Genomic DNA, 26,654 nt, shown 5'->3' with positions numbered 1-26,654 from the left:
CCTTATCTTCATTTACTTTCAGATCCTGCAGTATCACTTGGCTTTATACTGGATTCTAAATGAGGGATCTAATTAACAGTCTAGTCTTCTCATATAGAATGTGTTCCCTGTGTTTGTTGTCCAAAAACTTAAAGCACTTATGGGAAACAGGCCGAAAGGTACTGTTTTGGGGTAGTCTTTTCTTAACCTACTTCTAAATCCAATTCAGCTTTATCTTCCTCAGGAAGGATTCTTTGATTGTTCTTTTTTTTTTTTTTTTAATTCAAGATCTCATCTCGTCTTGCCTATTATTTTTTTAATGTTTATTTATTTAAAAAAAAATTTTTTTTTTCAACGTTTATTTATTTTTGGGACAGAGAGAGACAGAGCATGAACGGGGGAGGGGCAGAGAGAGAGGGAGACACAGAATGTGAAACAGGCTCCAGGCTCTGAGCCATCAGCCCAGAGCCTGACGCGGGGCTCGAACTCACGGACCGCGAGATCGTGACCTGGCTGAAGTGGGACACTTAACCGACTGCGCCACCCAGGCGCCCCAGATGTTTATTTATTTTTGAGAGAGAGAGAGTGCGCGAGCAAGTTGGGGAGGGGCAGAGAGAGAGGGAGACACAGAATCTGAGGCAGGCTCTAGGCTCCGACCTGTCAGCAGAGAGCCCCCATGTGGGCTTGAACCCACAGACCGTGAGATCATGACCTGAGCTGAAGTCGGATGCTCAACCAGCTGAGCCACCCAGGCACCCCAGTTCTTTGATTGTTCTTAACTGACCTTCATCCTTATACAGTGAGCTTATGTAGAAGAAATGCTGGCGTGTCTGTGTGTGTGCTGCACGCATGCGTGTGTATGCATGTGTGTGTGCTCTATCTCCCCTGTCAGATAATAAGCACCGTGAAGGTATTTCTTCTTTTGGTTCTGTACTCTTGTCAGAAGCAATGTGATTTAGTCAGGGGAATCTGATTCTGTAGTTGGCTCTGCCACTAATTTGATATGATATTTCAGACCATTCCCTTCACTTTTCTGGGCTCTGCTTTATCTGTATAAATGAGAGGAGTTTCACTAGAAAGATCTCAGGGTCTTTGAAAGTTATAACATCCTATAATTCACTGGCCGACCATCAGAATAGTTGGTTAACTGATGCGTATAAGCGTTTGAAAAAAAGAATTTGAAAAATACGGTGTAATTCTAGTTACCTACTACACAGCTTAATGTCATTGTAAGGTGTGGGCAGTCACCAAGCAGGATCAGAGTGAGAAATAGGGCTGAAGAGAGGGTAGGCCAGATGGTACCAGTAGCAAGTATTTGTGGATGCGGGGCTGAGAAGACTAAAGATATGTTCGAGAATCTTTTGCACAGAGGTGATAACTGGAGCTGTGGGAGTCTGTATTTCTGAGAGATTGAGTACAGAGCACAGAGCCAAGGTTAGAACTTTCAAGAGAATCTATATTGAGAGGGCAACTGGAAGAAAAGAGCAGAAAAAAACAGTGTAAAGAAGGGCAGTAGGGGTGCCTAGGTGGCTCAGTTGGTTGGGCGGCTGACTACGGCTCAGGTCATGGTCTCGCGGTCCGTGAGTTCGAGCCCCACGTCGGGCTCTCTGCTGACAGCTCAGAGCCTGGAGCCTGCTTTGGATTGTGTGCCTCCCTCTCTCTCTGCCCCTTCCCTGCTTGGTCTCTGTCTCTGTCTCTATCTCTCTCTCTCAAAAATAATAAACATTAAAAAAAAAAAAAAAGAAGAAGGGCAATAAATTTTAATGGCAATGGAAGTGTAGGGAGAAAAGCAACCCAACAGGGAGGCAGTGATAATACTATCTACCTCTGTGGAGAGGTTAAGGAGGGTAAGAACTGAGAGGAATGAGGTGCCCCTGCATTTGTTCCTCAGGGCATTAATGACATCCAGAGAGCAATATCAATTGAATAGTTGAAGGTAGACTTCAGTGTGTTATTAATGATTCTGACATAGATTCAGCAACTCACTATTGAGTTCCTGCTACCTTTCCAGTGTCGTGTAAAGCCTATGCATGCCTGTACACACACAGACACACACCTTCCAAAGGAGGAAAGACTGCCCTTAAACCTGAGAAGAGATATGTCATCATTCTTCTTTTTTTGAATGTTTATTTTTGAGAAAGAGAGAGAGAGAGAGAGAGAGAGAGAGAGAGAGAGAGGAGAGCAGAGGATCTGAAATGGGCCCTGCGTGGACAGCAGCCATCTCGATGTGGGGCTTGAACTCACAAGCTGTAAGACCATGACCCGAGCCAAAGTAGGACGCTCAACCAACTGAGCCACTCAGGTGCCTTGAGAAATGTCATCATCTAAGATAGGAAGAAAGAGTCAGTGTGGATATAGATAAATTTACTGAGAGAGGGACAAGAAGTTAAGACAGTTCATGCCTCATTATTTTAGTGTTTTCATTTATACTACATTATTGTCACTAGAACATTGTATAGACCACGTTGACATAGTAATTGATTTAACATATTAATAAATCCATTGGATTTTACTCTTATTTTCCTTTACTGCTCTGTAGTATTATATATACTGTTAACTATTGATTTTAAAACATTCTTCTTGGTTTTCACTAAACTCTTTGTTTTTTCCATCTACTTTTTTCTACAGTTCTACCTCCAGTCTCTATTCTGTGAAAATAAATGTAGTTCCATTCACTAAATCTCACATCTCTTTTTGCTGTGTATGCTGTTCCAAAGCTGCATGATTCAGTTTCATGGCTTTAGCTATCACGTAACTGTAACCTCTCCAGGGAATGTCAAAACTAGAAAAGTTTTGCGTTTCCACTTACTTGATGAACACATTCATGTGGATATTTTGTGAGAACCTCAGATTCAACAACATCAAAATCTATTGCATGTTTCCACATATCTCATTCAAACTTTTTCTCCTGTATTTCCTATTTTTGTTATTCTGTGGCCTATTTCAGTTGTCTATTAAGAGACCTAATTCAGTAGGCTATTAACTCAGTTCCTGTAGAATTTCCCCTCCATCGATATTCCATAAGCCAGCAAAATATATAACACTTCTACTCAGAAATGTTTAATGGCTTCCCCTGCCTCTAGAATGGATCTGAATTCTTGGTATCCAGGTTTCTTCACAGAACGTAGTTCAGTCTGTCTCGCCTCCACCCCTGCCATGACCCACAAAGCCAGTCACATTTGCTTCCCCAAATAATCCATGCTGTTCTCCCTCTCTCAGATGTTTTCACTCTTCCATTCTACCATTAAATCCTACTAACAGGCCAGTGTCCCTCAGAAATGACACATCTTTCAAGTCTGTCTCGCCTGTCCCATCACATTCAGTCTTTTCTTCCTTTATATTCCTGTGGTATTTTTAAGCTACCCTTATAGCATTCATCACACAGGTCCCCAGATAGTTAAATAGGAGTTTGCCCTTCCCATGAGGCTGTCATTTGGGAGCACACCTAATATATCGTACATACTGTCACAGTTGTCACAGTGCACTCATGTAACAGAGTAAGTAGTAAACTGACACTGCCTGCCTGCTTGCCTGCCTGAATGGATTGAATGAATGGATGAATGAAGAAATGCATGACCAAGTAAAATGTGAAATCTTTTGGCCTACTAGTGTATGAGGTGCTGCATGTTTTCCCTGAGGACGCCCTGGATGCCACCTCAGTCTTAAAAATTTCAAGACGAAACTTGTCAGTTCCCCAAACTACCTACTTTTCTTTTTTGCTGCTTCGGCACACTGGTTGCTCAGTCAGCAAGACTTGGGATCGGATTTTGATCCCTTTCTCATCATGTCGCGTTATTTGCCAAGTTCTATTGATTCTGTCTCCATGGTGTCCCTTGTATCCACTCCCGTTTCATTTTTACTGCTAAGTTAGGCTCTTAGTTCTTCTGACTTGGGGAGGTCTCCAAATAGATATTCCTGCCCTTGTCATCTGTTCTTTGACCTGTTCTTAAAATAATCTTCCTAAAACACAGAAACTTTCAGTAGCTTCTCACTGCTTTCAGAGCTAAGTATCTAAATATCTACTTATTTGTCATGACCTTCTACCATTTCAGGCTTTTCTCTGATTATGTGTTACAAGTATCCTATACTCCAAAGTGGTCTGTGTCTTACAGTAGCTGTAACATCCCCTCACTCCTTTTTTTTTTTTTTTTCCATGCTGTGTCTTTGCTTAGTGAAATTGTTGAGAAGGTGTTGAACCTCTTCCATATTTTGGCTAACCTCCAACACTGTCTCTTTCATAAAGCCTTTCTCAAGCCCGTACATAAGAGCTGTACATGACCTTTTCAATTTCCAGACCTCTAAGTGGTTTATTTTTCTCTTATTCATTTTTCGTATTCTACATTGTGCTGTGTTTTGCGTGTGTGTGTGTGTGTGTGTGTGTGTGTATACTTGAATTAAGGATATTAGAGTGAAAACTCAGCAGAGGCAGAAATCCTGTGTTATTTACCTCTGTATCTCAAGGAGTTCCTAGAACGGTACTGCCTGGCATATAGTGGGTACTCAAGACTATTGATTACATTAAACTGAGATACGGGATAACTGAAACCATATGCTAGTGAAGGGAGATGACAATTTATAGTATCAGGACTGAGAAAAGACCCCCGCCCCTTTTTTTATTTTTTACAATTGGGTCATTAGTAATTACAGAAAGAGTCATTTTATGGGCTTCATTAGAGGCAGAAGCCAGATTGCTAGGGATTAAGGAGTGAGTGGGTACTGAGAAAATGGAGCCAGTGAGGATAGACACTTTGTTGTAATGTGGAAGGTGGCTAACCTCTTAAGAAATGGAATGTGATCTGCAGATTTGGAAAGAGAGTTGTGAAGGAAAACCACATGTGGTGTTTGAAGGAAAAATGAGTGTGCTGTCAGAAACATGAGTGCCAAAATTACTCCAAATCATACGTTTTCATTTTTCACCCTGGCGGAGGAGTGCTCCAAATGAGTCAGGCCTCTGAAGCTAATACCAAGTTGCAGTGTATGGAGGGCACAAGGTTAGAGTAAATGAGCACACGTAGCATAAGAAGGCTTGGAAACATAACCATGCTGGGCATTGGGAAGGGTGATGTTCTGAGTCAGTGGAGTTTATATTCCTGTGTTCCAGTTTAATGTGATGAACTTATTTAGAAGAGTTACTGAGCCAGTCATATATATATATATTTATTTATTTTAGGGAATCTCTTCCCTTAATTATTATACATATATGTTTTGAAATGTAAGATACTTAAAAAAGAATCATTACTTAGCTAAATTAGAATATTTTTCAAATGCATTTTAAAAGATAGATATAGTTCCTACAGTTTCATAGTTCCTATGAAAACAGTGAAAATATTTAAAGAAATTGTGGCTTAAATATCTTGATAGGCTGTCATTCTGTGTACCTGTAGGCGGGGGGGGGTGTTGAAGTTATACAGTGATAACTCACAGCTCCTGAAATAAGTGTAGCTGTTATATTTAGTTTTAGTTTCCCTAAAGGATATTTGCAAATGTCCCCTTAAAAACTATGTTGTCAGAAATACAATATTGGAATATTTCTATTTAGTCCGAGTCTTAACTTCATATTTAAGACTAAGGCTGTGATTATAGAATTAGAAAACGTAAGTAGATACAAACACATAACACTTTTTGGACAATTTAATTTTTCAGCACTTATTTAGATATTATATCGCTATAACACAAGGTAGAATACTCCTTTTAGAAGCCATAGACTATGTTAGAACTAAAAGGGATCATTAGGCCAGGGTTCTTAATCTTCAAGTCCCTGACATTGTAAGTAAATCAGAGAACAGCTTTCATGAGATTCTCAAAGACATCTAGGATCACCAAAAGACACCACTAAAATGGTCTAATTGTTACTTTTCACAGATAATAAACCAGAATGGGGAAATGGGGAAAAAGTCATTTGTCCAAGGATATTGCTTGGTTTTTTGGTTCCCTACTACTTTTTAAACCATCCCAATGGAAATAACACATAGTCCAAAACCAATTCCCAGCTGTTAAGGATTATTTGTTACTCACTTAAGACATAATCTCTTTAAAGAAATGTTTGTTTGTTCCAGTGTGCTAAGAAGTTTTTAAATGTAAATGGAACACTATATATGGTGTATAAAACAATATACACACATTAACTCCAGAAGGAAAATGAGATCGTTTACCTTCCTCTGTCCTTGTTCTGTCCCTCCCTCTCCCCCCACTCCTTTTACCAAGTTTCTTTTTCATTTTGTCTTGGATATGCTAGTCATGGCCTCTGATGAATCAGTCATCCAGTCTTTGATCATTCTCATTCATTTTTTCACTCACTAGTTGATTCAAGAAATATTTCCTGAATGCCTGCTCTATGCCAGGCACCATACTAGGTCCTAGGAATAGAATGGTGAGCAAAATTGACATGGCACCTTCCTTCCTTGAAGTATGTGTTCTTGGGGGACATAGATGTTAATCAAACATTTGTAAAGATACGTAAGAACAGGATTTTGTAGTTAGGAAGAACTAAAAACACGAAGTACTGAGAGAACAACAACTATTAAGGTGTCTGAGGCATCTGTTCAGATTTCCCTGAGGAGGTGATGTTTCAGTTGAGAGCTTAAGTCAGGAAGGAGTTTGGCATAACCATGCTCCCTGCAGAGGGGCCAGCATATTTAAGGATCTCCAAGAACGCCAGTGTGATTGGGCTGAGGAGAGCAAGGGGAAAGAGAGATGCACAAGAGGAAGCTGGAGGAGGAGGTGGGGAGCAGATCATGTAATGACTTGAAGGCTGTTTGAGGTAGGAGGAAGGGGGAGGCCATTGGAGGATTTCAAGCAGGGGAATGGCCAGACTGGTTTTGACTTTCTGGCTCTTATGAATAATGCTGTTATGACCATTTGTGTACATTTATATGTATTCATGTGTTCTTCTTGGTGGACATACGTTTTTATTTTTCTTGGGAATATATTTAGGAGTGGAATTGCTGGGTCATTTGGAAATTCTGTGTCACCTTTTAAAGGACTGCCAGACTGTTTTCCAAAGTGGCTCTTTATCACTTTACAGTTCTCCCAGCAGCGTAGGAGGGTTCCAGTTTCTCCTTATCTTTGCTAACATTTGTTATTGCCTGTTTGACTATAACCATCCTAGATGGTGTGGTGTGGCATCTTATTGTGAGCCCCTTGCTTTTTCTTAGCAAGGCTTTTAAGTCTGGCATTTAGGATTCTCAGTGATCTGGCACCAGGCTACATATTTGCCCTTTTATCCATTTAGTTTGAGTAGCTATTCAAAATCTGCCCTGTACTTTCCCAGACTCTTTTGAGAATTTTCTTGTCATATGTGCATATTCTTGTGATTTGCAAAGCCCTGATCTGTGCCTTGCAATGTTTAAAGGCCCAGTTTTCTGTCTTCTTCATTTTATCATTGAGCCATATGGAACTGTTGATATTTGACCATTTTACCTATAGAAGTAGCAATTTCAAATGGTTCATTTTAATGTATTTCTTGCTTTCCTCTAATCCTCAGATTACTACCATTTCCCCTGAGTTTTTTTTTTTTTTTTTTTTTTCTCCTAGCCTTTGTTTCTGCCTCTCATGGTATTGATGTGCTGATGTGGTATAGCTTCTCTTACAGGGCTGAGATCTCAAGGGCAGAGGCTATTCTATAGCCCAGTATTTTGTACATAGTAAAGGTTTGGTAATTGTTAACTGTCTTTATGAGGAATATGTGCACTATATAATGAATCAGTATAAACATAGTATGTCAGTATAAACGTTAGCTATAACTGACTGTGCAACATGCAAACATGTTGGAATGCCTGGACTTATTGGAAGGAACCAGTAAGAATCACTTCGGGACTGGCTTCTTAGGGGAAATGAACCCTTAACAGAAGTTTTAGGTAGTTAAAAGCCACAGTTGGTCAGAAGAGAAGACATTTGGAGAGGAGATTAAAAAATACTCACAGCGGAAAGTGGGAAGAGTCTAACTGCATGAGAATCGGGGTTGGGTAGCCAGAGTCAATGGAAGCATGAGCTAGAATTAGATATGGCAGAGAGCTCTGACACTCTGAAAGCTGTGATGCTGAGATTTGATTTGATGAGGAGGCAGCTGGGGGCCAGTATAAGCACCTTTGTCATAATAAATGCAAGTGCTAAGGAAGTGTTGGAGAGATGCTTGAGGAAAATTCTTCTTGGAGGTTTGAATATAATAGAGAGAGATGAGACTAACATCCCTGAGTGATTGTAGGCATGAGCTGGTTCCGGCTTTTTCACCAAGTTTTATTGGCTAGAATTAGACATGAAAATGGGAAAAAGGGGCACCTGGGTGGCTCAGTCAGTTAAGCATCTGATTCTTGGTTTCAGCTCAGGTCATGACTTCACAGTTCCTGAGTTCAAGACCCGTGTTGGGCTCCACACTGGCAGTGTGGAGCCTGCTTGAGATTCTGTCTCTCCCCCTCTCTCTCTCTCTCTCTCTCTGTCCCTCCCCTGCTCTTGCTGTGCCTGTCTCTCTCAAAATAAATAAACCTTAAAAAATTTAAAAAAAGAAAATGGGAACTAAAAATTATATTCAGTGTGAAAGAAAGGAAAGGAAGAAGAATGGAAAATACAAACCGTTTCTTCTTGGAAATTAGTTTGTGCAATTGGAATAGCTGTTAAGTTGAGGTAAACAGTTTTGGGAAATGTAGTTAGTTCTCTGGAAAACAAAAATAGGCCAAATGAATGAATATTCAGCTTCTACTCTTGGTTTTCTCAGAGAAGCGTTCTTCTTCCTGTTACTATTTACATACTCTGGATCTGGACAACGCTGGCTCTGTCACTTATTAGCTGTGTGACTTTGGGCAAATTACTCAGCATATCTTTCTAGAGCACTTAAAGCTGTTTTTAAGAAACTGATAGAAAAGCCCAGGGTCACGTATTTCTCATTTGATGCTGTCAGAATGATAACCTAGGCCAACTGTATTTCTATCTAATGATATTTCCATCTTACACCACTGCTTTTAAGACTGCTGCTTGTCAACAGTGTGGTAGCTGAGTTCAGATAAATACTGGGTTCCTAAGCTTACTAGTAGTTTTTTCTTTCTTTCTTTCTTTTTTTAAGATTCTAAAGCTATGATATTTTGAATTTTTTAAAGAAGTTTTCAAGTAGACACAAAAGAGAGAGTTGTACAATAAGCCTCTGATTACCCATCACCCACATTGAAGAGCTGACCAAGAGTTTGTCATATTTGCTGTATCTTTTTCTTGTTTTCTCCTAAACTATTTTGAAGCAAATCATGTCTTCAGTGTGCGTATTTAAAAGGTATAAACATTTTTCCACATAAGCTCATAATGACACCTGAGAGTATTAGGAACGGTTCTTTTTCTCATGTAAGGCTCCTCCATACCACGTTCCCCCAGTTGTCTAAAAACTATCAATTTGTCATATAGATACAAAAGCCAGACATTACAAATGATTATAACCATGAAGCCTCTTAATTTAGAGCAGTTTCCCTCGATTTAATTTTGCTGTCCTTGTCCATTTGCAGACTTTTTCTATAGACCATCTCTCTGTGGTTTATTTACACGTTCGTCTGTACCTGTGCTATCCAGTGCATTCGCCATTAGCTACCTGTGGCCGTTGAGCACTTGAAATATGGCTAGTCTGAATTAAGATGTGTTGTGAGTATAAAATCCACATCTGATAGTATCAAATAAAGAATGTAAAGTATCTCATTAATACCTTTTTATATTGACTACATGTTGAAATGGTGAAGATTATCATTGATGACATCATTAGGTCTCTTCCAGTGGGACTCTTCTGTCCATTTGAATACTTTTTAGAACTTCATATATTATTTTGTATAGAAGGAAAATACTTTTTTTGTTTTGTTTTAGAGAGAGAGAATGCACACAAGCACATGTGTGAATGGGGGAGGGCGAGAGAGTGAGAATCTTAAGCAGGCTCCTCGCCCAGTGTGGAGCTCGACCTCTGCTCAATCTCATGACTGACCATGACATCATGACCTCAGCTGAAATCGAGTTGGGCGCTTAACTGACTGAGCCACCCTGGGTGCCCCAGAAAAAAAAGTACTGTTAAATCAGAAATCTTCCACTTCAAAATCCAAGAGAAACTCCTTTGGTGACTTTCATCTTCTGTGACCATCAGTTCAGGGTTGCTTCCAAAATACAATATAAGCCAGGGCAGCTTAAATCACAGTAATTTATTTCTCTCAGTTCTGGTGGCTGGGAAGTCCAAGATCAAGTTGCTAGATGATTCAGTCCTGATGAGGGCCTTCTTTGACTGGCTTACACGTGGCTGTCTTCTTGCTATGTCCTTGCATGGCCTTTCCTCCTTTCCTCAGTGCATTTATTGTTTGGGGATGGGGTGGGGGAGGGGAAAGACTGAGGCAGGTGAGGGATGCAAGCCTTCTCTCTTTCTCTTCTTATAAGGCCACCAATCTTAAGGGAATAGGACCCCACCATTACGATCTCATTTAAACTTAATTACCTCCTGAAAGCCCTATCTCCAATTACAGTCACACCAGGGGTTAGAACTTCAACATAAGAATTTGGGGTGGGGGCACCATTCAGTCCTGAGTGATGACAGGCTTCATTTTTATTTTTCAACGTTTTTATTTATTTTTGGGAGAGAGAGAGACAGAGCATGAACGGGGGAGGGGCAGAGAGAGAGGGAGACACAGAATCGGAAACAGGCTCCAGGCTCCGAGCCATCAGCCCAGAGCCTGACGCGGGGCTCGAACTCATGGACCGCGAGATCGTGACCTGGCTGAAGTTGGACGCTTAACCGACTGCGCCACCCAGGCGCCCCCAGGCTTCATTTTTAAATGGCATTCACAGTGTCAACGCGTGTGCTTCTATAGCGATGGTAATATTCATTTTTTAAAATACTTTAGCATAACAGTGTCCAAGAGAAATAATTTCTTATTTTGTCAATACCAGATCTTTAATGTTAGTTCCTGCTATTTTACTCCCTTAGCAAATCTTTGGTTACAGTCACTGGGGGAATTTATATTCTCACTTGTAATATGTCACAGCTGGAATAGTATTAATGAGAGGTGACCCAGCAGCTTTGCTATTACGAATGTATTTATTCAACTAATCTGACTTGGGGGATAATACATGTTACATGTACAGTGATATTCCTTTGTCATAAATAATAATAACCAACACTTACATGTGCCAGATAATTCTTTTTCAGACACTTTACATGTTTTATTGAGAGCAAGGAAGAGGAGAAACGATCTGTGCTAAAGAAAGAATCTTGGAATAGTATACAATAACAAAAGTATCTAAGAGGAGCTTGTAAGTGAGTAAATGCAATAAAGTATACAGGTCTTATGATCAAAATACATACAGTGTACAGTAAAGGGAGATGAATGGGGCAAAGTGGGCATGGAAGTGCATGGAGGCCATTGCAGGTAATGTCAGCAGGATTAGCAAAAGACAGAGGTATGAAATTGCTAGAAAATACAGGGAATCTGCAAGTCATTCCCAATGACTTCAGATGAGTAAAAGCTATAGCTGGTTATATAGAACAAGGGCCAGATCATGGAAGACTTCAAGTGTTATGTTAAGGAGTTTGGGCTCGATTTGGGAGGGATTGAAGAATCACTGAAAATTTAAGTTGGGGAATGATACGATCAAATCTCCAGTTTTGAAAGGTCACTTTGGTATTCATTTGGGATGATATATTGGGTGTGTAGGAGAAATGAGACAGGTGATTTGCTATAGTCCAGGTAAGAGATGTTGAATTAAAAGAGTAAAAATTAGGATGGAAAAACGGATGCATTTGAGATGATAGGGAGGTGGACTGTATACAACTTCGGATTGATTGGATGTGATGGGTTGCTGAGCACTGCTGAGCACTCATGTCCTAAGGGGCCCCAGTTTGAAGATTTCTTCTATTGGTAGCCAAGCTTTAGCACAGGCGAAGACAGATCATTATATTGATTCAAATTTAGGGATTAACAGAGCAGTGATGGCCAACGGATAGGATATAAGGTGCTGAATATTTGCCAAAGAGATTTTAAAATATTGCTATACATTTTAGGTTGGATAGGGAGGCAAGTGAGAGGCAAAAGGAGAGCAAAAAAGCATGAATGATAATGACAAATGGAGGGGTTGAGGGATGAGTTGTCCCCATTGTGTTGAAGATTAGATGAAGGGAAAGTTAAGAAAGTGAGATTTCTGGAAAGGATACCATCTGTCTGTGGAGAGAGATTGGTTTCCTTGTGTTTAAGATTACCGAGACTGCGTAGTTCCCAGAAATGATGAAGTCCAGGGTGTGACGAGAGAAGTGCATTGCTAAAGTGGGAATGTGGGTGAGGGATGTAGGAACTGAGGAGTTTCGAGACAGGTTGTCGCTGGTTTATCCTTGTGGACCTTGAAATTCCCATGATGATGGCTTTGCAGCAGAGAGAAGCTCTGAAGAAGAGGAAGTAAGGCAACTGAAAAAAAGTTCTTAGTGAGTGACGAGGAGTAATGAAAAGGTAGGTGGATGACAGTAATAAGGAAGCTGTATAGCCAAATGCCAGGAACCTCAGAAGAAGCCTTTTACATAGGAAGGTGGAGAGGTAATACTAGTGGAGAAACATGGGAGTGGAGCTGGGAAAGTGCTGGTTTCACCTTCGGGTTTTGTTAGATGTGGGGGAAGAGTGTCTAGAAAAGGCTGCAGGGCAGTGGGTTCCTGGGAGGAGGTGTCAGCTGGGGCACAGAGAAGGAGGGAGAATTCTGTTGAGGATGTGAGGCAATCAAGTCACTCTGGGGTACAGATTCTAGTACAAAGGTTAGGAAGCGTTAGTAGCTGAAAGAAGACCTGAGCCGGGAGAATGGACAGAGGAAGCACATAGTCCAGAAGACCTGGCATTTTTGAAGAGAGGCTCAGGCTGACAGGGGCGGCAGGAATGTTCGGGCAGACTGCAGTGAAGTTTGCGGGCCTAGGAAAACCGAGGACTAAAGTGGTGGTGGTGGTTACTTGATGAGGTTAGCAGACTGCAGTCTTTGCTCCGAGTTCAGATGCCTTGCCAGTTACAAGATTCTTATCCTCTAGCAGCTTATAATTTAAGAAAGAGATGGCCACATAACCAAAGAACTCTAGTCTAATGTGGAAAGTGTTAGGTGTGATTATAGAGTAGAGGCAGAAGTCTGTGAAAGTGTAGAGGAATGGGACTTTAGTTCCAGCTGGAACACCAGGGGAAGACTTCTTGGAAAGCTTGCTTTTCAACTGGGTCTTAAAGAGCAGGTAGGATGTTAATAAACAGATGGGGAGAAAGAGACGTTCTGTTTTGGAATAGTGTGAGCAAAGACATGAATTCAGGGAAATAAAGAGCTTGTTTGTGGAACGGCTCATAAAAGATACACAAAGAAAGTTGGACTTCAATATGGAGCAAAGGAGCAGTGGAAAAGAGTAGTGGTCGTTAGATTGTATTATACCAGTGGCCCTTGACGATCAGAAGCACTCGTAGAACCCATCTGACGGAAGAAAAGCTAACTGAAAATAGAGCTCTGCATTCTAGGGTATTTGTGGCTGCCTTCGGTCTGAGTAGCCGTAAAGGGCAGCACTTCCTGTTTATACCAAGAGAACTTTTAATGGTTCTGGGGCGTGTGTGTGCGTGTGCGCGCACGTGTGTGCCGTAATCACAAGAACAGCCCTAGGATATAAACCGTACTGTGGTCTCCTCCAGCCTCTCATTACTTGCCTGGGGATTGAAACCTTTTGTAAACTGGTTATATTGAAGTACACATCAGTGCTGCTTTACATATAACATTGTGCATCATAGTATCTTCTCTGAAAGAAGTTAATAATTAAAAGCTGTTTGCCACACGTTTGCTTGAAAGACTGATTCTTTGAATCCGGGACTACAAGTTATAAGTTGCAGAACTTAATTTTTTTTGTTATTTTATTTCCCTTAGATTTATTTGCTTCATGCTTTGGCTTTAAAGAACCATTTGCTTTCTTAGTGGGACATGCTATTATATCTTCTCTGTCAGAATGATTTTTTCTGAGTAATATACTACCCGTAGTTCCAGATTGGCTTATTGCCTTTAATTTTGTCTGTTCTCTCAGGTCAACTATGCATAAGAAGTAGTACACATTTGAACTTGACCAAAATAGACTTTATGGGGTGTTGCTGTATCATTTAGAATTGTATTTGGCTGTATAGAATATAAAACTCCATTGCAGTGATTTAAGAAATTGAGCTTCATTTTTTTTACATGACAAAATTACACAAGTAGGGAGTTGGTGTGGATTCCGCTGCTCAGTGATACTATGAGGACTTTCTGTTCTTCCCGTTGTTTGGCTCCTTGTTCTCAGCAGGCCAGCATGTTGGTCATGTTTACAAGATGGCTGCAGTATTTCCAGGCTTTACATTCTTGCTCCAGGCAAGACAAAATGGGAAAGGTTAAGGACTACCCTGCTGTTTCTGCTCTCCTTTATTAAGAAAATAAAAGGTTTCCATAACCATTAGCATGGTTCCTCTTAAATTCACTGACCAAAATTGTGTCCCATGGTTCTCCTAGCCAGGAGGGAGCCCAAAGGAAGCTTGTTATGTTGGGCTGGGCACATACTGCCCTCATCGAAGTCAGGAAAAACAGAGGTTCGTATGTACATGGAGTAGGCAACAAATCGTATCTCTCAAAATACTGTGCCAAAGTTTGATTATTTTACCTGTTACTTTAATACAGATGGTATTTAATTAATCAGAAGTTGGCTACAACAACAAAAAAATAAAAGAGGAGGAAAGGAAGGAAACATTCTCAGTCTGTCAATTTCTCTTTCCTTACATTATAAAAAACTAGGTAATAGAATTTCTTATGGCTGCTCCTTTGTGTAATATTATAGGTTCTTGGGTGTAAATAAATAACAACCACAAATCATACCTTGAAATAGTTAATAAAATAAATATATGTTTGCATTTGAAAAAATTATGAAGTGCTTCCACTGGAATACCGTTTTTAATACATTTAAATGGATTTCTTTTGGGAGAGATGATTTTCACATTGTATAAATATACAAAAGTGTTTTGCAGATGGCATGATCTTATACGTGGAGAACTGTAAAAGCTCTACGAAAAAACCGTTAAAACTAATAAGCAGATTCAGGAAAGTGATAGGATAGAAAATCAACATGCAGAAATCAGTTGGGTTTCTATTTACTAACAATAAACTCTCCAAAAGAGAAATTAAGAAAACAATTCCATTGCAATAGCATCAGAAAGAGTAAAATATTTAGGAAAAAATTCAACCAAGAGGTTAAAGACTTGTACAAAGAACACTATAAAACTGTGATGGAAGAAATTGGAGACACAAATCAATGGAAAGTTATCCTGTGTTAATGGATTAGAAGAATTAATCTTAAAATGTTCATGCTAACCAAAGTGATCTACAGATTCAGTAGATATTTTCTATAAAAATTTTCTATTTTCTATTTTCTCTATAAAAATTCCAGCAGCATTTTTGATAGCCTGAAATCAGTGTGTAACCACAAAGCCCCAAAATAGCTAAAGCAGTCTTCAGTATGAAGAGTAAAGCTGGAGCCATCATACTTCCTATCTTCAAACTGTACTACAAAGCTATGGTTATCAAAACAGTATGGTACTGGCATTAAAAAAATAGATACATTGACCAGTAGAGCTGGATAGAGAGTCCAGAAATAAAACCACACACATACAGTCAACTTATCTTTGAAAAGGGTGCCAAAAATGTATAGTCATTTTGTTAAAAATGGGTATCCACATGCAAGAGAATGAAATTGGACCCTGATATTGCACGATACATAAAAATCAACCCCAAATGGACCAAACGTTTAATTATAAGGCCCGAATCTGTAAAACTCCAAGAGGAAAACAGCAGAAAGGCTGCTTGGCATTGGTCTGGAGAATGGTTTCTTGGATTTGACACCACTAGCACAGGCAACAAAAGCAAAAGTAAACTAGCAGGATTATATCCAATTAAACAGTTTCTCTACATCAAAGGAAACAACAAAATGAAAAAGTGACATAAAGGATGTAAGAAAATATTTTCAAACCATGTATCTATCTGTTAAGGGGGAAATGGGGAGATTCTGAGCAAAGGGACAACGTTTTAGATATACAGTGACTAGTTCAGGGACCTCATGTATAGCCTGGTGACCATTGTGAGGAATATTGTATTGTTTACTTGAAATTGCCAAAAGGATAGATCTCAAATTCTCTATACACACAAAAAAGGTAACTGTGTGAGGTGATGAATGTTGAAATTAGCTTGATTGTGGTACTCATCTCACAGTGTATACATACATCACATCATGTTGTACATATTAAGGCATTGTACCTACACTATTTCACAATGACGCCTCAGTAAGGCTTAAAAAAATAACAGTAAAAAATGAAGTCACAGTTTCTTTTGGAGGAGATGATTTTCCCATTGTATAAATAATGTACTTAAAGGCAGGTTTATGGTGGACAAATTTTAAAACAAAAACAATTTTTTAAAGTTTATTTTGAGACACAGAGTGTGTGTGCACGTGCAAGCAGGGGAGGGGCAGAGAGAGAGGAAGAGAGAATCTTAAGTGGCTCCCCACTGTCAGCACGGAGCCTGATGTGGGGCTCGAACTCAGGAACTATGAGATCATGACCTGAGCTGAATTCGAGTCGAATGCTTAACTGACTGAGCCACTCAGGTACCCCAAATGTGTTTTTTAAGTATCACAATCTCAAGATGGATTCTTTTATCAAAATCTAATGAAAAAATTTTTACTTTTGGTGTGAGAAAGACTTTTAGTATGTTGGGAGTGAAGCTTGAGAAAAATATATTTTTTAATCAGAACTTTAAGCTTCAGTTCAAAGTGCCTGAAATTTCTCCACTATTGGTTTTTCTTACTTTGAATAATTTTAACTTTCTTTTAGTGGTAAGAGGAAATGATGTGAATCATTCAGTTTTTGGCATACGTATATTTTCACTGTGTTTTGGAATTTAACAAACATAATGCATGTTAACAGTATACATAGGCACTGAAGTAGATTTTGTGGAAAAGGAAGACCCAGCTCTCCCTTTTGGGGTGATTAAAATGTAGGAAAATGTATATGCCTTAGGTCAGTATACAATTGGAGAATAAAAGTAGAGCATGATTTCTTAAGGTAATGGAAGAAGTAGATAGGCTTGTTTAAAGCATAGAATTTGGTTTAGTGGTAAGGTAAAAGGTGCAAAGACAAGCTCCTCTTTTTGTCTTTAGCTTCTGTTCTGCTTATCCAGCCCTGTTGAACTCTTTGTAGTTTCTCAGAGTGTTCTGTGTTCTTTGATTATTCTACACCTTTGCAGTGCTTTTTGTTTTTGTATGGTTTTGGAATTCCCTTACTTGTTTTTCAGCTTGGCAATCTCCTATCTTTCAATAACATCTCCTCTGTCACATCTTCCCTGATCTTCCTGAGTAAAGTTAGGTTCCTCCTTCTCCTTTGTCCCATTTTCCCCATTTCTGTCTCTCTCTTTGTGTTTGTAATGTGTTAACCTCGAAGGTAAAACTATCAGTTATATTTCCAGCAAAATGGGTTTATTCAGAAATGACAGAGAATTGCAGTTTGAGACATGCAAGTTATGGCAAAACCATAGGCAAGTCCAGAGAACAAAGGAGAGGAATGAATGCTCTTTTATATGGAAAAGGGGGCTTTAGGAGGGGCTGTTCCAAACTGGAGGGGCTGTTCTAAACAGAGAGTCCACTGGAGTAAACTGGGTTTTGAAGTGTATAGTGTCTTTGATTGGCCTTCTTGTGACAATCACTCTTTGGCTGGGCTGTTGCCTGGCAAGGAGATCATCTTCCTCCTACTGGGGTGGTAAAGGATAGGCTTCTTCTGTTGGGAATTCAGAGGGCTGCAAAGAGTGGTAGGGCTCGAGAGTTCCACCTTCTGGCCTCCCGACTCCATTTTATTTTATTTTATTTTATTTTATTTTATTTTTTTAATTTTTTTTTTTTCAACGTTTATTTATTTTTGGGACAGAGAGACACAGAGCATGAACGGCGGAGGGGCAGAGAGAGAGGGAGACACAGAATCGGAAACAGGCTCCAGGCTCTGAGCCATCAGCACAGAGCCTGACGCGGAGCTCGAACTCCCGGACCGCGAGATCGTGACCTGGCTGAAGTCGGACGCCTAACCGACTGCGCCACCCAGGCGCCCCTCGACTCCATTTTAAATGAGGCTTCCTTTATTCAGTTTCACAGTGGCCGGTGTTCTTATCACCACGCACCATTTACTTATTTGTCTTTGCCACAGCTTGTGAACTTCGTGAACATGAGGATTATATATTTATCTCCAGATCCTAGTGCCTGGTGTAATGGTTTTGCACATTGGATCATTCAGTGAGTGTTTATTGGATGAGTGAAGGGATGGTTGAATGAAAAGAAAGAATTAGCCCAGAGTTTATTTGGGAGTACCAGGGAAGTCTTCAGAGGAAATGTGGTAAGAATACTTAACCCTGCAGGTATGGAGAGTTTGTGATTTATCAGTATTCGGAGAGAAGATTGAATAGGCAATGTAGGACAGGTTGGCAATGAAAGTTTGAATACATAATGGAGTAATAATTAGTAAAATTTCTGAAATCATGTTTTAGAGCTCCCCTTTTTCAAGTATGTTTTTCAAACGCTGTGCTTTTGTATTTTGTAGTGCTTCCACTTCTCATTCAGAGAATTCAGTGCATACAAAATCAGCTTCTGTTGTATCATCGGATTCCATTTCAACTTCTGCAGAAAACTTTTCTCCTGATTTGAGGGTATGTATGCTGCTTTTATGTTTTGATGTATCTTGTTAGCTGTTTGTTGCCAACACTATGAGTGTAGCCTTGCGCTAAGTACACAGGAGGTCTTGATGGAGCAGCCTCCCAAGACGTCAGTCTTTATAAAATATCCCAGAACAGCCCAGCAGATTTGGAAGTCTTATTTATTTGCAAAACAAAAATGTATAATTTATTTCTACATTTGATAACTTTTTAGTTCTTTGCCAAAAGATACTTAGTGGATTTTGTTGTGGTATAAAAGATTGTCACGATTACTCCCTTGCTGATTGGCCAATAATAGCTAACATTTTATTGAGTACTTACCATATGCCAAGTGTCCTTCTAAATGCTGTAATGAAATGTCTCTTGTAATACTTCTTTCAATTCTGTGAGGTAGAGACTATTTTCATTATCATTCTGCAGGTAATAATAGCTCAGAGAGATAAATAACATGTCCAAAGTCTCATCGCTAATAAATTCTGTGGCTAATATTCTAGCTCATGTAGTCCAGTTCTGGAGCTAAGTCACTTAAATATTATGCGATAGTTGCTACACATCTCGCTATAGTTTAAATACTCTTCGATTTGTTCAAGGTCTTGTTGCTATGAAATTAATCACATCAGTGATATCCCGTAGCATTTTGTACGTTTTTGGATTCATCTGCTTTTCTACAACTGTTTATCTATGAATGATAGAGCAAATGAATTTCATGTGCAGTGCCGACCCTTAATTCTTAGAATCTTTTTATTCCGATCAAGTGGCTGCTTTCCCAGTGGTTATACTTCCCAATTTTAATGAGAACATTGTTTACATTAATGAAGTCATTTGTTGGTGAGCATATACTGATACTGTATCTTTTCCTTATATTTCACTTTCAGAACAGAATCCGACAAATGTAAGAATGTAGGTTATAAACGTCTGTAAAGACTACTGCTTATTTGTCCTTATCTATCTTTTGTGAAATGTCAGAAAATAATAGCATGAGTATGACATGACTTTAAATATCACTAAAAATAATAGAGATTTATCTTTATAATCTGGATATTTATTGTGCTAATTATGAAGGCTTCATAATATTCTATTATTTTGACACATAACATGCATTTAAGGCAAGGTTCATCATTAATAATACGGGATATAAATCCATCATTCCCTGTCCTTATTTGCTACTTAAAAATACATGTTATATATATATATATATATAAATATATATATATATATATATATATATATATATATATATATACACACACACACACACCTAACTTTTGTTTATTCATTATGTTAATGCAAATCCACTGTGGGCCTATAGGCCTCTTGATAATTTTGAATTTTTTTGGCCAACTTCTAGGCAGATTGTATTAGTTAAAAACACCCTTTGTTTTTAACTTTGTATTGTGACTGATAACTCAGAAATGGGAGAAATGTCGCTTAGGCTTCTTGATATACTTAACATTATTAATATTACATTCTACCTGCTGTTTCTTGCCTGAAATAAAATACAAATACATGGTTCCGAATAAACCATTTGTGTGTTCTTGTGAGGATTTAGTTAAACTACTTGAGTGGGTACATATGTGAATTGCATCGCTTCACAGGATGCTGACAGATGGCCTCTGCTGTCAGCTTCTTTGCAGACAGGTCCCCTGTCATTTCCTCACACACCATATGTATTATAAATAAGAGTGACTGACTTACATTGGAACAAAATGAGGGTCATAATGTTAATCTGTATGTTAAACATAATTTATTTCTTATTCTTTTTAGATACTTCTTAAAATTTAGAGCAGTTTTGGATTTACAGAAAAATTTCAGAGATAGTGTGGAGTTCCTATATACTTGACACTCTGTGTCCCCTATGAGTAATGTCTTACACTTGTATGGTACATCTGTCAAAAATAATGAACCAGTGTTGAAACATGGTTATTAACTAACGTCCATACATTTTCCAAATACCCTTAGTTTGTACCTAGTTTTCTTATTTTTGTTTTAGGATCCCATCTAGGATATCACATTACATTTAGTTAGTCATGTCTCCTTAGGTATCTCCTGGGTGAGACAGGTTTTTAGACTTTGTTTTTGATGATCCTGACAGTTTTAAAGAGCACTCAGGTGTTCTGTGGAATGTTTGATATTTTATCCACTATTAGACTGGGGTTATGTCTTTTGGGAAAGAAGACCACAGAGGTAAAGAGCCATTTTCATCACATCGTATCAAGGGTACATGCTATCAACATGATTTATCATTGTTGATGTTAACCTTAATCACTTGTTGGAGGTAGTGTTAGGATTTTCTTTGCAAAATACTTTTTCTTTTCTCTTCTTTTTATACTATACTCTTTGGAACGAAGTGCTGTGTACAGCCCACATTTAAGCCCACCTTGTTGTCAGTGGAACATCTACATATTTTTCATAATTCTTCTACATGGAGATTTGTCTCTTTTCTCTCATTTATTGCTTTATGTAATCATTTATATCAGTATAGACTCGTGGATATCTATTGTATATATATATTTTTAAATCTTTTGATTTTTTTAATGTTTATTTCTGAGAGAGAGAGAGAGAGAGAGAGAGAGAGAGCACGAGTCGGGGAGGGGCAGAGATAGGAGACCCAGCATCTGAAGCAGGCTCCAGGCTCTGAGATGTCAGCACAGAGTCCGATACGGGGCTCAAACCCACAAACCATGAGATCGTGACCTGAACCGAAGTCGGACGCTTAGCTGACTGAGCCACCCAAGCGCCCTTCTATTGTATATTTTGAATTGCAGTTCAGTACTACTTTGTTGCTCAAATTGTTCCAGGTCCAAATTAGGAGTTATTTTAGTCAGATCTTGTGTCCCTTTGACATATTCCCATCGTGTTTATTTCTTCTTTTGTTCTGAGCTGTTTTAGTTTACTAAGGAGGCAGATGCTCCAGGCTCATCTTGATATTTCCTAAAATTATCCATTTCTCAAGGAGCCCAGGTTTCTTTTTTGGAGAGTGGTATTGGAAACCAAAATCTGGGCACCAGGTGTGCTTACTTTCTTATTTCATTTTATAATTTGCCAAAAAGGAACAAAGCTCTTTTATTTTCTTTCTGAAGCAAAAGCTCATTTGCATGCATTTTATTTGGAGGTAATATTGTGGATAGGGTGATCACATATGCACATCTGTCTGGAGTAGGCTTATTTTATGCCTGTTTTCCCTTCAGATTTAACCTTAGACACAAAAATGTCCTGAATTATTGACTTTCTCAGTACTATGGGGTACCAAGGGTATCTTTTGAATTTATACATCACCTTCATGACAGTAGGAATTATCTCCATTAGTGCCTTATGAATTTAGCATCTTTCACAGTTAGAGGGTCCCTCAGAATTTTTATGAGATGAATGAACTGTACTTTCCATAGTAGTGTGTAGGCTGCCTGTTACCCTGTTCCCTCAGTTTTGTTGTTGTAATGTTTTTATTTATTTTTGAGAGAGTGCAAACAGCGGAGGGGCAGGTGGGGACAGAGGATCTGAAGCCGGTTCTGCACTGACAGCAGCAAGCTTGATGTGGGGCTTGAAGTCATGAACCATGAGATCATGACCTGAGCCAAAGTTGGATGCTCAACTGACTGAGCCATGCAGGTGTCCCCCTGTTCCCTCAGTTTGAAAGATATGTTTAGTTGTTAGTCTTCTTTTCAGTTGGGGAGGGAGAAGAATGACTAACATTACATCAAATGTTAGTATCCTTTAAAAAATGCAGCCCAATTTCGGGTGTGTTCTCTTTTCAGAGGTGGGATGGGAAAAAGGAGGTGCTTCTAATACTTGAGAAACATCCAGCTTGCTATTGATAAATATGTATACATGCCTCATCTCATTTAACTTTCACAACAATCCTGTGAGACAGATATTATTACTCTGTTTGGCCAGTGAGAAATCTGCTAATTCAGAAGAGATGAATTAAGTCCTGTGCTTAAAGGCACACAGCTCAGTGTTGTCCTGACGCGGTCTCAGGTTGGTCATATTCCTGTACAGCACATTACCCAGAGAGACTATCCATCCAAGACTTGGCTGCTCTTTTCGAATGTGCAGTGAGATTTTCTTAAGTAACAAGGAATGTCTTTAATACATTTTTTGAGGTAGCAATAACAGCTTTCAGTATTACTTCCTTAATACATGAACATTGCCTTTCTGAATAATCAGAAAATGAGGCTTTTTGTAATAAAAATCTGATCTCCCCTCTCCCCAATTTTCTTAGCGGATTGATATTTTACTTTCAGTGTGTATACCTTTACTGGCCATAAGGTAGGAGTGAGCTAGTTAATTATAGGTGTACCCTAACTGGAGACAGCTGCGTGCTGTTCTCTGATCGTGGTGCGGCTCTACTCACGAGGTGAAGGTCTTGGTGTGGAAGTGATGGAAATCATCATTCACAGATGATCTGAAGTTGATTAACCTCTAGGCTCTGAGTTCTCCACAGAACCTCAACCATTTATCCCTGCCTTAATCTTTTTAAAACTCCTTTGTAACAGCTTCTAAATAAGTATAAGCAACACCGTGCATTGAAAAGCTAATCCAATTTCGTTAAAAATCTAAAATCACATTGCATAAGTTTTCTACTACAGGTGACACTTGCCTGAAAGGATAGTGTGTTACTTGGTCCAGAGGTGAATGTGAGAGCTTCTGTTAAGGATTTCTTACTGAAACAAGATTTGTTGCTTCTGCGCCAGTAAAGAAGGGGAAATTAGAGGAGGTGTGGAACTGTACTAGACATCTCAAAACTTGTATTTATCCACGTGCATTTCTCCTTGTATTTTTCATTTTTAACCCTGCTTGTTGTGGAAAAAGTCAGATACAGATAAAATCCAGTACATGTGTTTCCAAAAAATTGAGCACAAATTCAGCCTTTGGAAATTGAATCATGCTTCCTCGTGAATAATTGTAGAGTGTGTTCTCTTTGCCTCATTTGCTTTTCACTTTGCAGTGAAACTTATTTAATTAAAAAAACAAAAAAAAATAATTTTTTTCCTACATTTTTTCCCACCCACCCCCCTTTTTTTTCTCTGCCCCTCTTTCATACAAAAATTTTAAAGCAAATCACTTTTTTGTTTTTAAATAAATCTGCAGTGTTTAAAATTAGGCTTTCTTTAATAAGAACATACTTTTAAAGTTTGACACGTGGTGGAATTAAGAACCTAGGAAACTTGGCATCTGTTTGGTTTATTTGCTGACTAAAATAATTTCCATGAAATGTAGGATTTTAAGATTCAAACCCACAGCTCTATTTATTTATAAAGTGCAATTTGTATAGCATTGGGTTTTAGTTAAAGTAAGTTCCTTAAATGGTGGTAATTAAAAGATAACTTGAAAGTCGGGCTATGCAGCATTTTTTTTTTCCTTTGTGATGGATGTGATAGGGCACTTATAAAAATGTTTATCTGTGATCCAAAATCAAATATTGAAATGGAATTGTATTTTATGTCTGTTATCCCTTTATTTTAGAAGGCCTGTTTGATCTTAGAATATATGTCATATGTTCTATATTATAAACATGTATATATATATGAGGTAAAAGTTGTAAAATTCTAGGTTTTGTTTTTAGCCATCTGCCCTTATCTTACAATATTTAATAGGCTTAAATCAAGTAAATTTGATTATCTTTTTAAAATTTGTTATTCATATTTTCTTTATGAAACAAAGGTTAGAGATAATTGGATTATTTCTTATCTAGAATGTGTTCATGAATGTAGTATTGATATGTTCTGAAAGTATGCACATGCAGCCAGAATGAGTTACAACTCATAGAACAGATGTTAGATAGACAGTGAATAGTTGTCTATTACATATAATCATTTCAGTAGCCAGAGAAAAAAATGATTGAAGTTAGCACTTATTCATGATTAACACCACTACCCCTCACACCAGCATCAACTCTTGAGAACCTAGGAATTGAAAAGAACAACTTTAGCCAGATGAAGGATACCCATCAAAACTCTACAGTAAGCCTTATACTTAGTGGGGAAATGTTAGAAGCGTATCCTTTATATGGATATAAGAAACCTGATGCTAGAATTTCTAGTCAGTGAAGTAAGAAAAGAATAAGTTATATAAGAAATGAAAAGAAGAAAGAAAGCCTTTTTTATTTACACATGATTGTGCATATGGAAAATTTAGGAAAAAATCTATATGTAAACCGCCAGCTCTGTTGCTGGATACAAGATAACTTCAAAAAGATAAATCATGCTTCTGAACCTTAGCAAAAATGTTTAGACAGTGTGATTTTAAAAAGATTTCCAGGGAGCCCCTGGGTGGCTCAGTTGGTTAAGCGTCTGACTACAGTTCAGGTCATGATCTCACAGTTTGTGGGTTCAAGCCCTGCATAGGGCTCTGTGCTGACAGCTCAGAGCCTGGAGCCTGCTTCGGATTCAGTGTCTCCCTCTCTCTCTGCCCCTTCCCCACTTGTACTCTGTCTCTCTCTCTCTCTCTCTCTCTCAAAACTAGATAAACATTAAAATATTAAAAATAAATAAAAATAAAAAGATTTCCAGTCACAGGAGCAACAAAATTACATTACTCAGGGATACAACTACTAAAAGATGTACAAGAACTTTATGGAGAAAGTTATAAACTTTGTTAAAGAACTTAAATCTAAATTAATAGATGAGTAGACACAATAGCCTGGAGATGTCAAATATTCTTACTATATGTCTGTTACTGCAATATAATTTCAAACCAAATTTAAAAGTTTGTCTTGCAGAAGTTGGCAGCTTGATCCTAAAATTTATATGGAAAGGTAAAAGGTCAAGATTACATAAGAGGAAAAATGAAGAGGGGGGATTCACTTAATCCGTTGTAAAGCTAACGTAATTAGGACAGGAATAGATGAAGGAGACACATGACAAAGTTCAAGAATGATATTTTAGCAGTTCTGTATATATGACAGAGATGGTATAACACATCAATGGGGAAAGAATGAACTGTTTGGTAATCAGTGCTGAATTTGGTAATCAGTGTTGAAATAACAAAAAGTTCACACATACACAAACAATGAATTTATTAGATTAAAAACTAAAATTGAAAATGAAAATTTTAAAATTTTAAAAGAAAATATGTGATAATATCAGTATAGCTTGTATCAGGAATGAATTTGTAAATAAGACCTAAGAATATTAGCCATAAAAGATTATTATTCAATAAAAAATAGATTTTAAAAGTTTTATTTATAGAAAAAATAAAAAGTTTTATTGTGCTAAAGTAGTAAGTAGGGACCTTTTCTTGTTTATTGATTATGTTTTTCTGACCTCTGTCTTATATTAAGCTCTACAAAGGCAGGAACCCTGCTTACATCCCTACCGCACAGAATAGTGCCTGAATAAAGGTGACTTAAAACAGCTATTTTATACTTGCGGCCCCTTGCAGCCTGGAGCTCCCTGGGGCACTGGAAACCTTTGCCCTCTCATTTGCTTTGTTTCATTGGTGGAAAAGTTTGAGGAGCAACCCTAATTGAATGTCTCTTGGAACCACTTGTTAGCTACATCTGGGAAATGAAAGAAGGAAATTCTCTATTTTATTCAGAGTTCCAAATAAAATCTGTGCATTTGTTCACTAACTCACTGCACTCTCTTGAAATTTCTGGAGTGTTATGGGGAAACAGTGTCTAGTAAGATGTGGTTTCTGCCAGCATGAAGCTTAGAGTCATGTAGTGGGAAAGGAGGTAAGCAAATCAGTGATTATTACATGATAGATACTATGAAGATCCCTTGGGAGCAAAGAGAGCAGAACATTCTAAAATATTCTAAAGCAGAACATTCTAAAGTTTATATTATAGGTAAATAAGGTGCTGCTGCATTTAAAAATACTTATGAGAAAGTATTTGGATGGCATTTACAAAAAGAAGAATTTAAAGAAAAATAAATTTATTGGGTAAGAAAAAAGAATATACTATAAGCCCCTTGAGGGTAGACATGTTTGTCATATTTCCTGTTGTATTCTTAGAACTCACTATCTAG

General features: G+C 38.3%; 1 protein-coding gene across 3 annotated transcripts in view; it reads left to right on the top strand.

Moving 5' to 3' along the window:
• MTMR2 (myotubularin related protein 2) overlaps positions 1–26,654 on the top strand; it is a 117,399-nt gene that overhangs the window by 22,310 nt on the left and 68,435 nt on the right. For all 3 annotated transcript variants that reach the window (XM_025928015.2, XM_086678611.1, XM_086678612.1), the window contains one exon: positions 18,573–18,678. In XM_025928015.2, coding sequence (XP_025783800.1) covers positions 18,573–18,678 — 106 coding nt within the window. The remainder of the gene's footprint in view (positions 1–18,572; positions 18,679–26,654) is intronic.

The sequence above is a fragment of the Puma concolor genome, chromosome D1 (genome assembly GCF_028749965.1).
Source record: "Puma concolor isolate L17-30 chromosome D1, mPumCon1.1.hap2, whole genome shotgun sequence".
Taxonomy (NCBI): Eukaryota; Metazoa; Chordata; class Mammalia; order Carnivora; family Felidae; genus Puma; species Puma concolor.
This window is presented reverse-complemented; position numbering and strand designations above follow the sequence as displayed.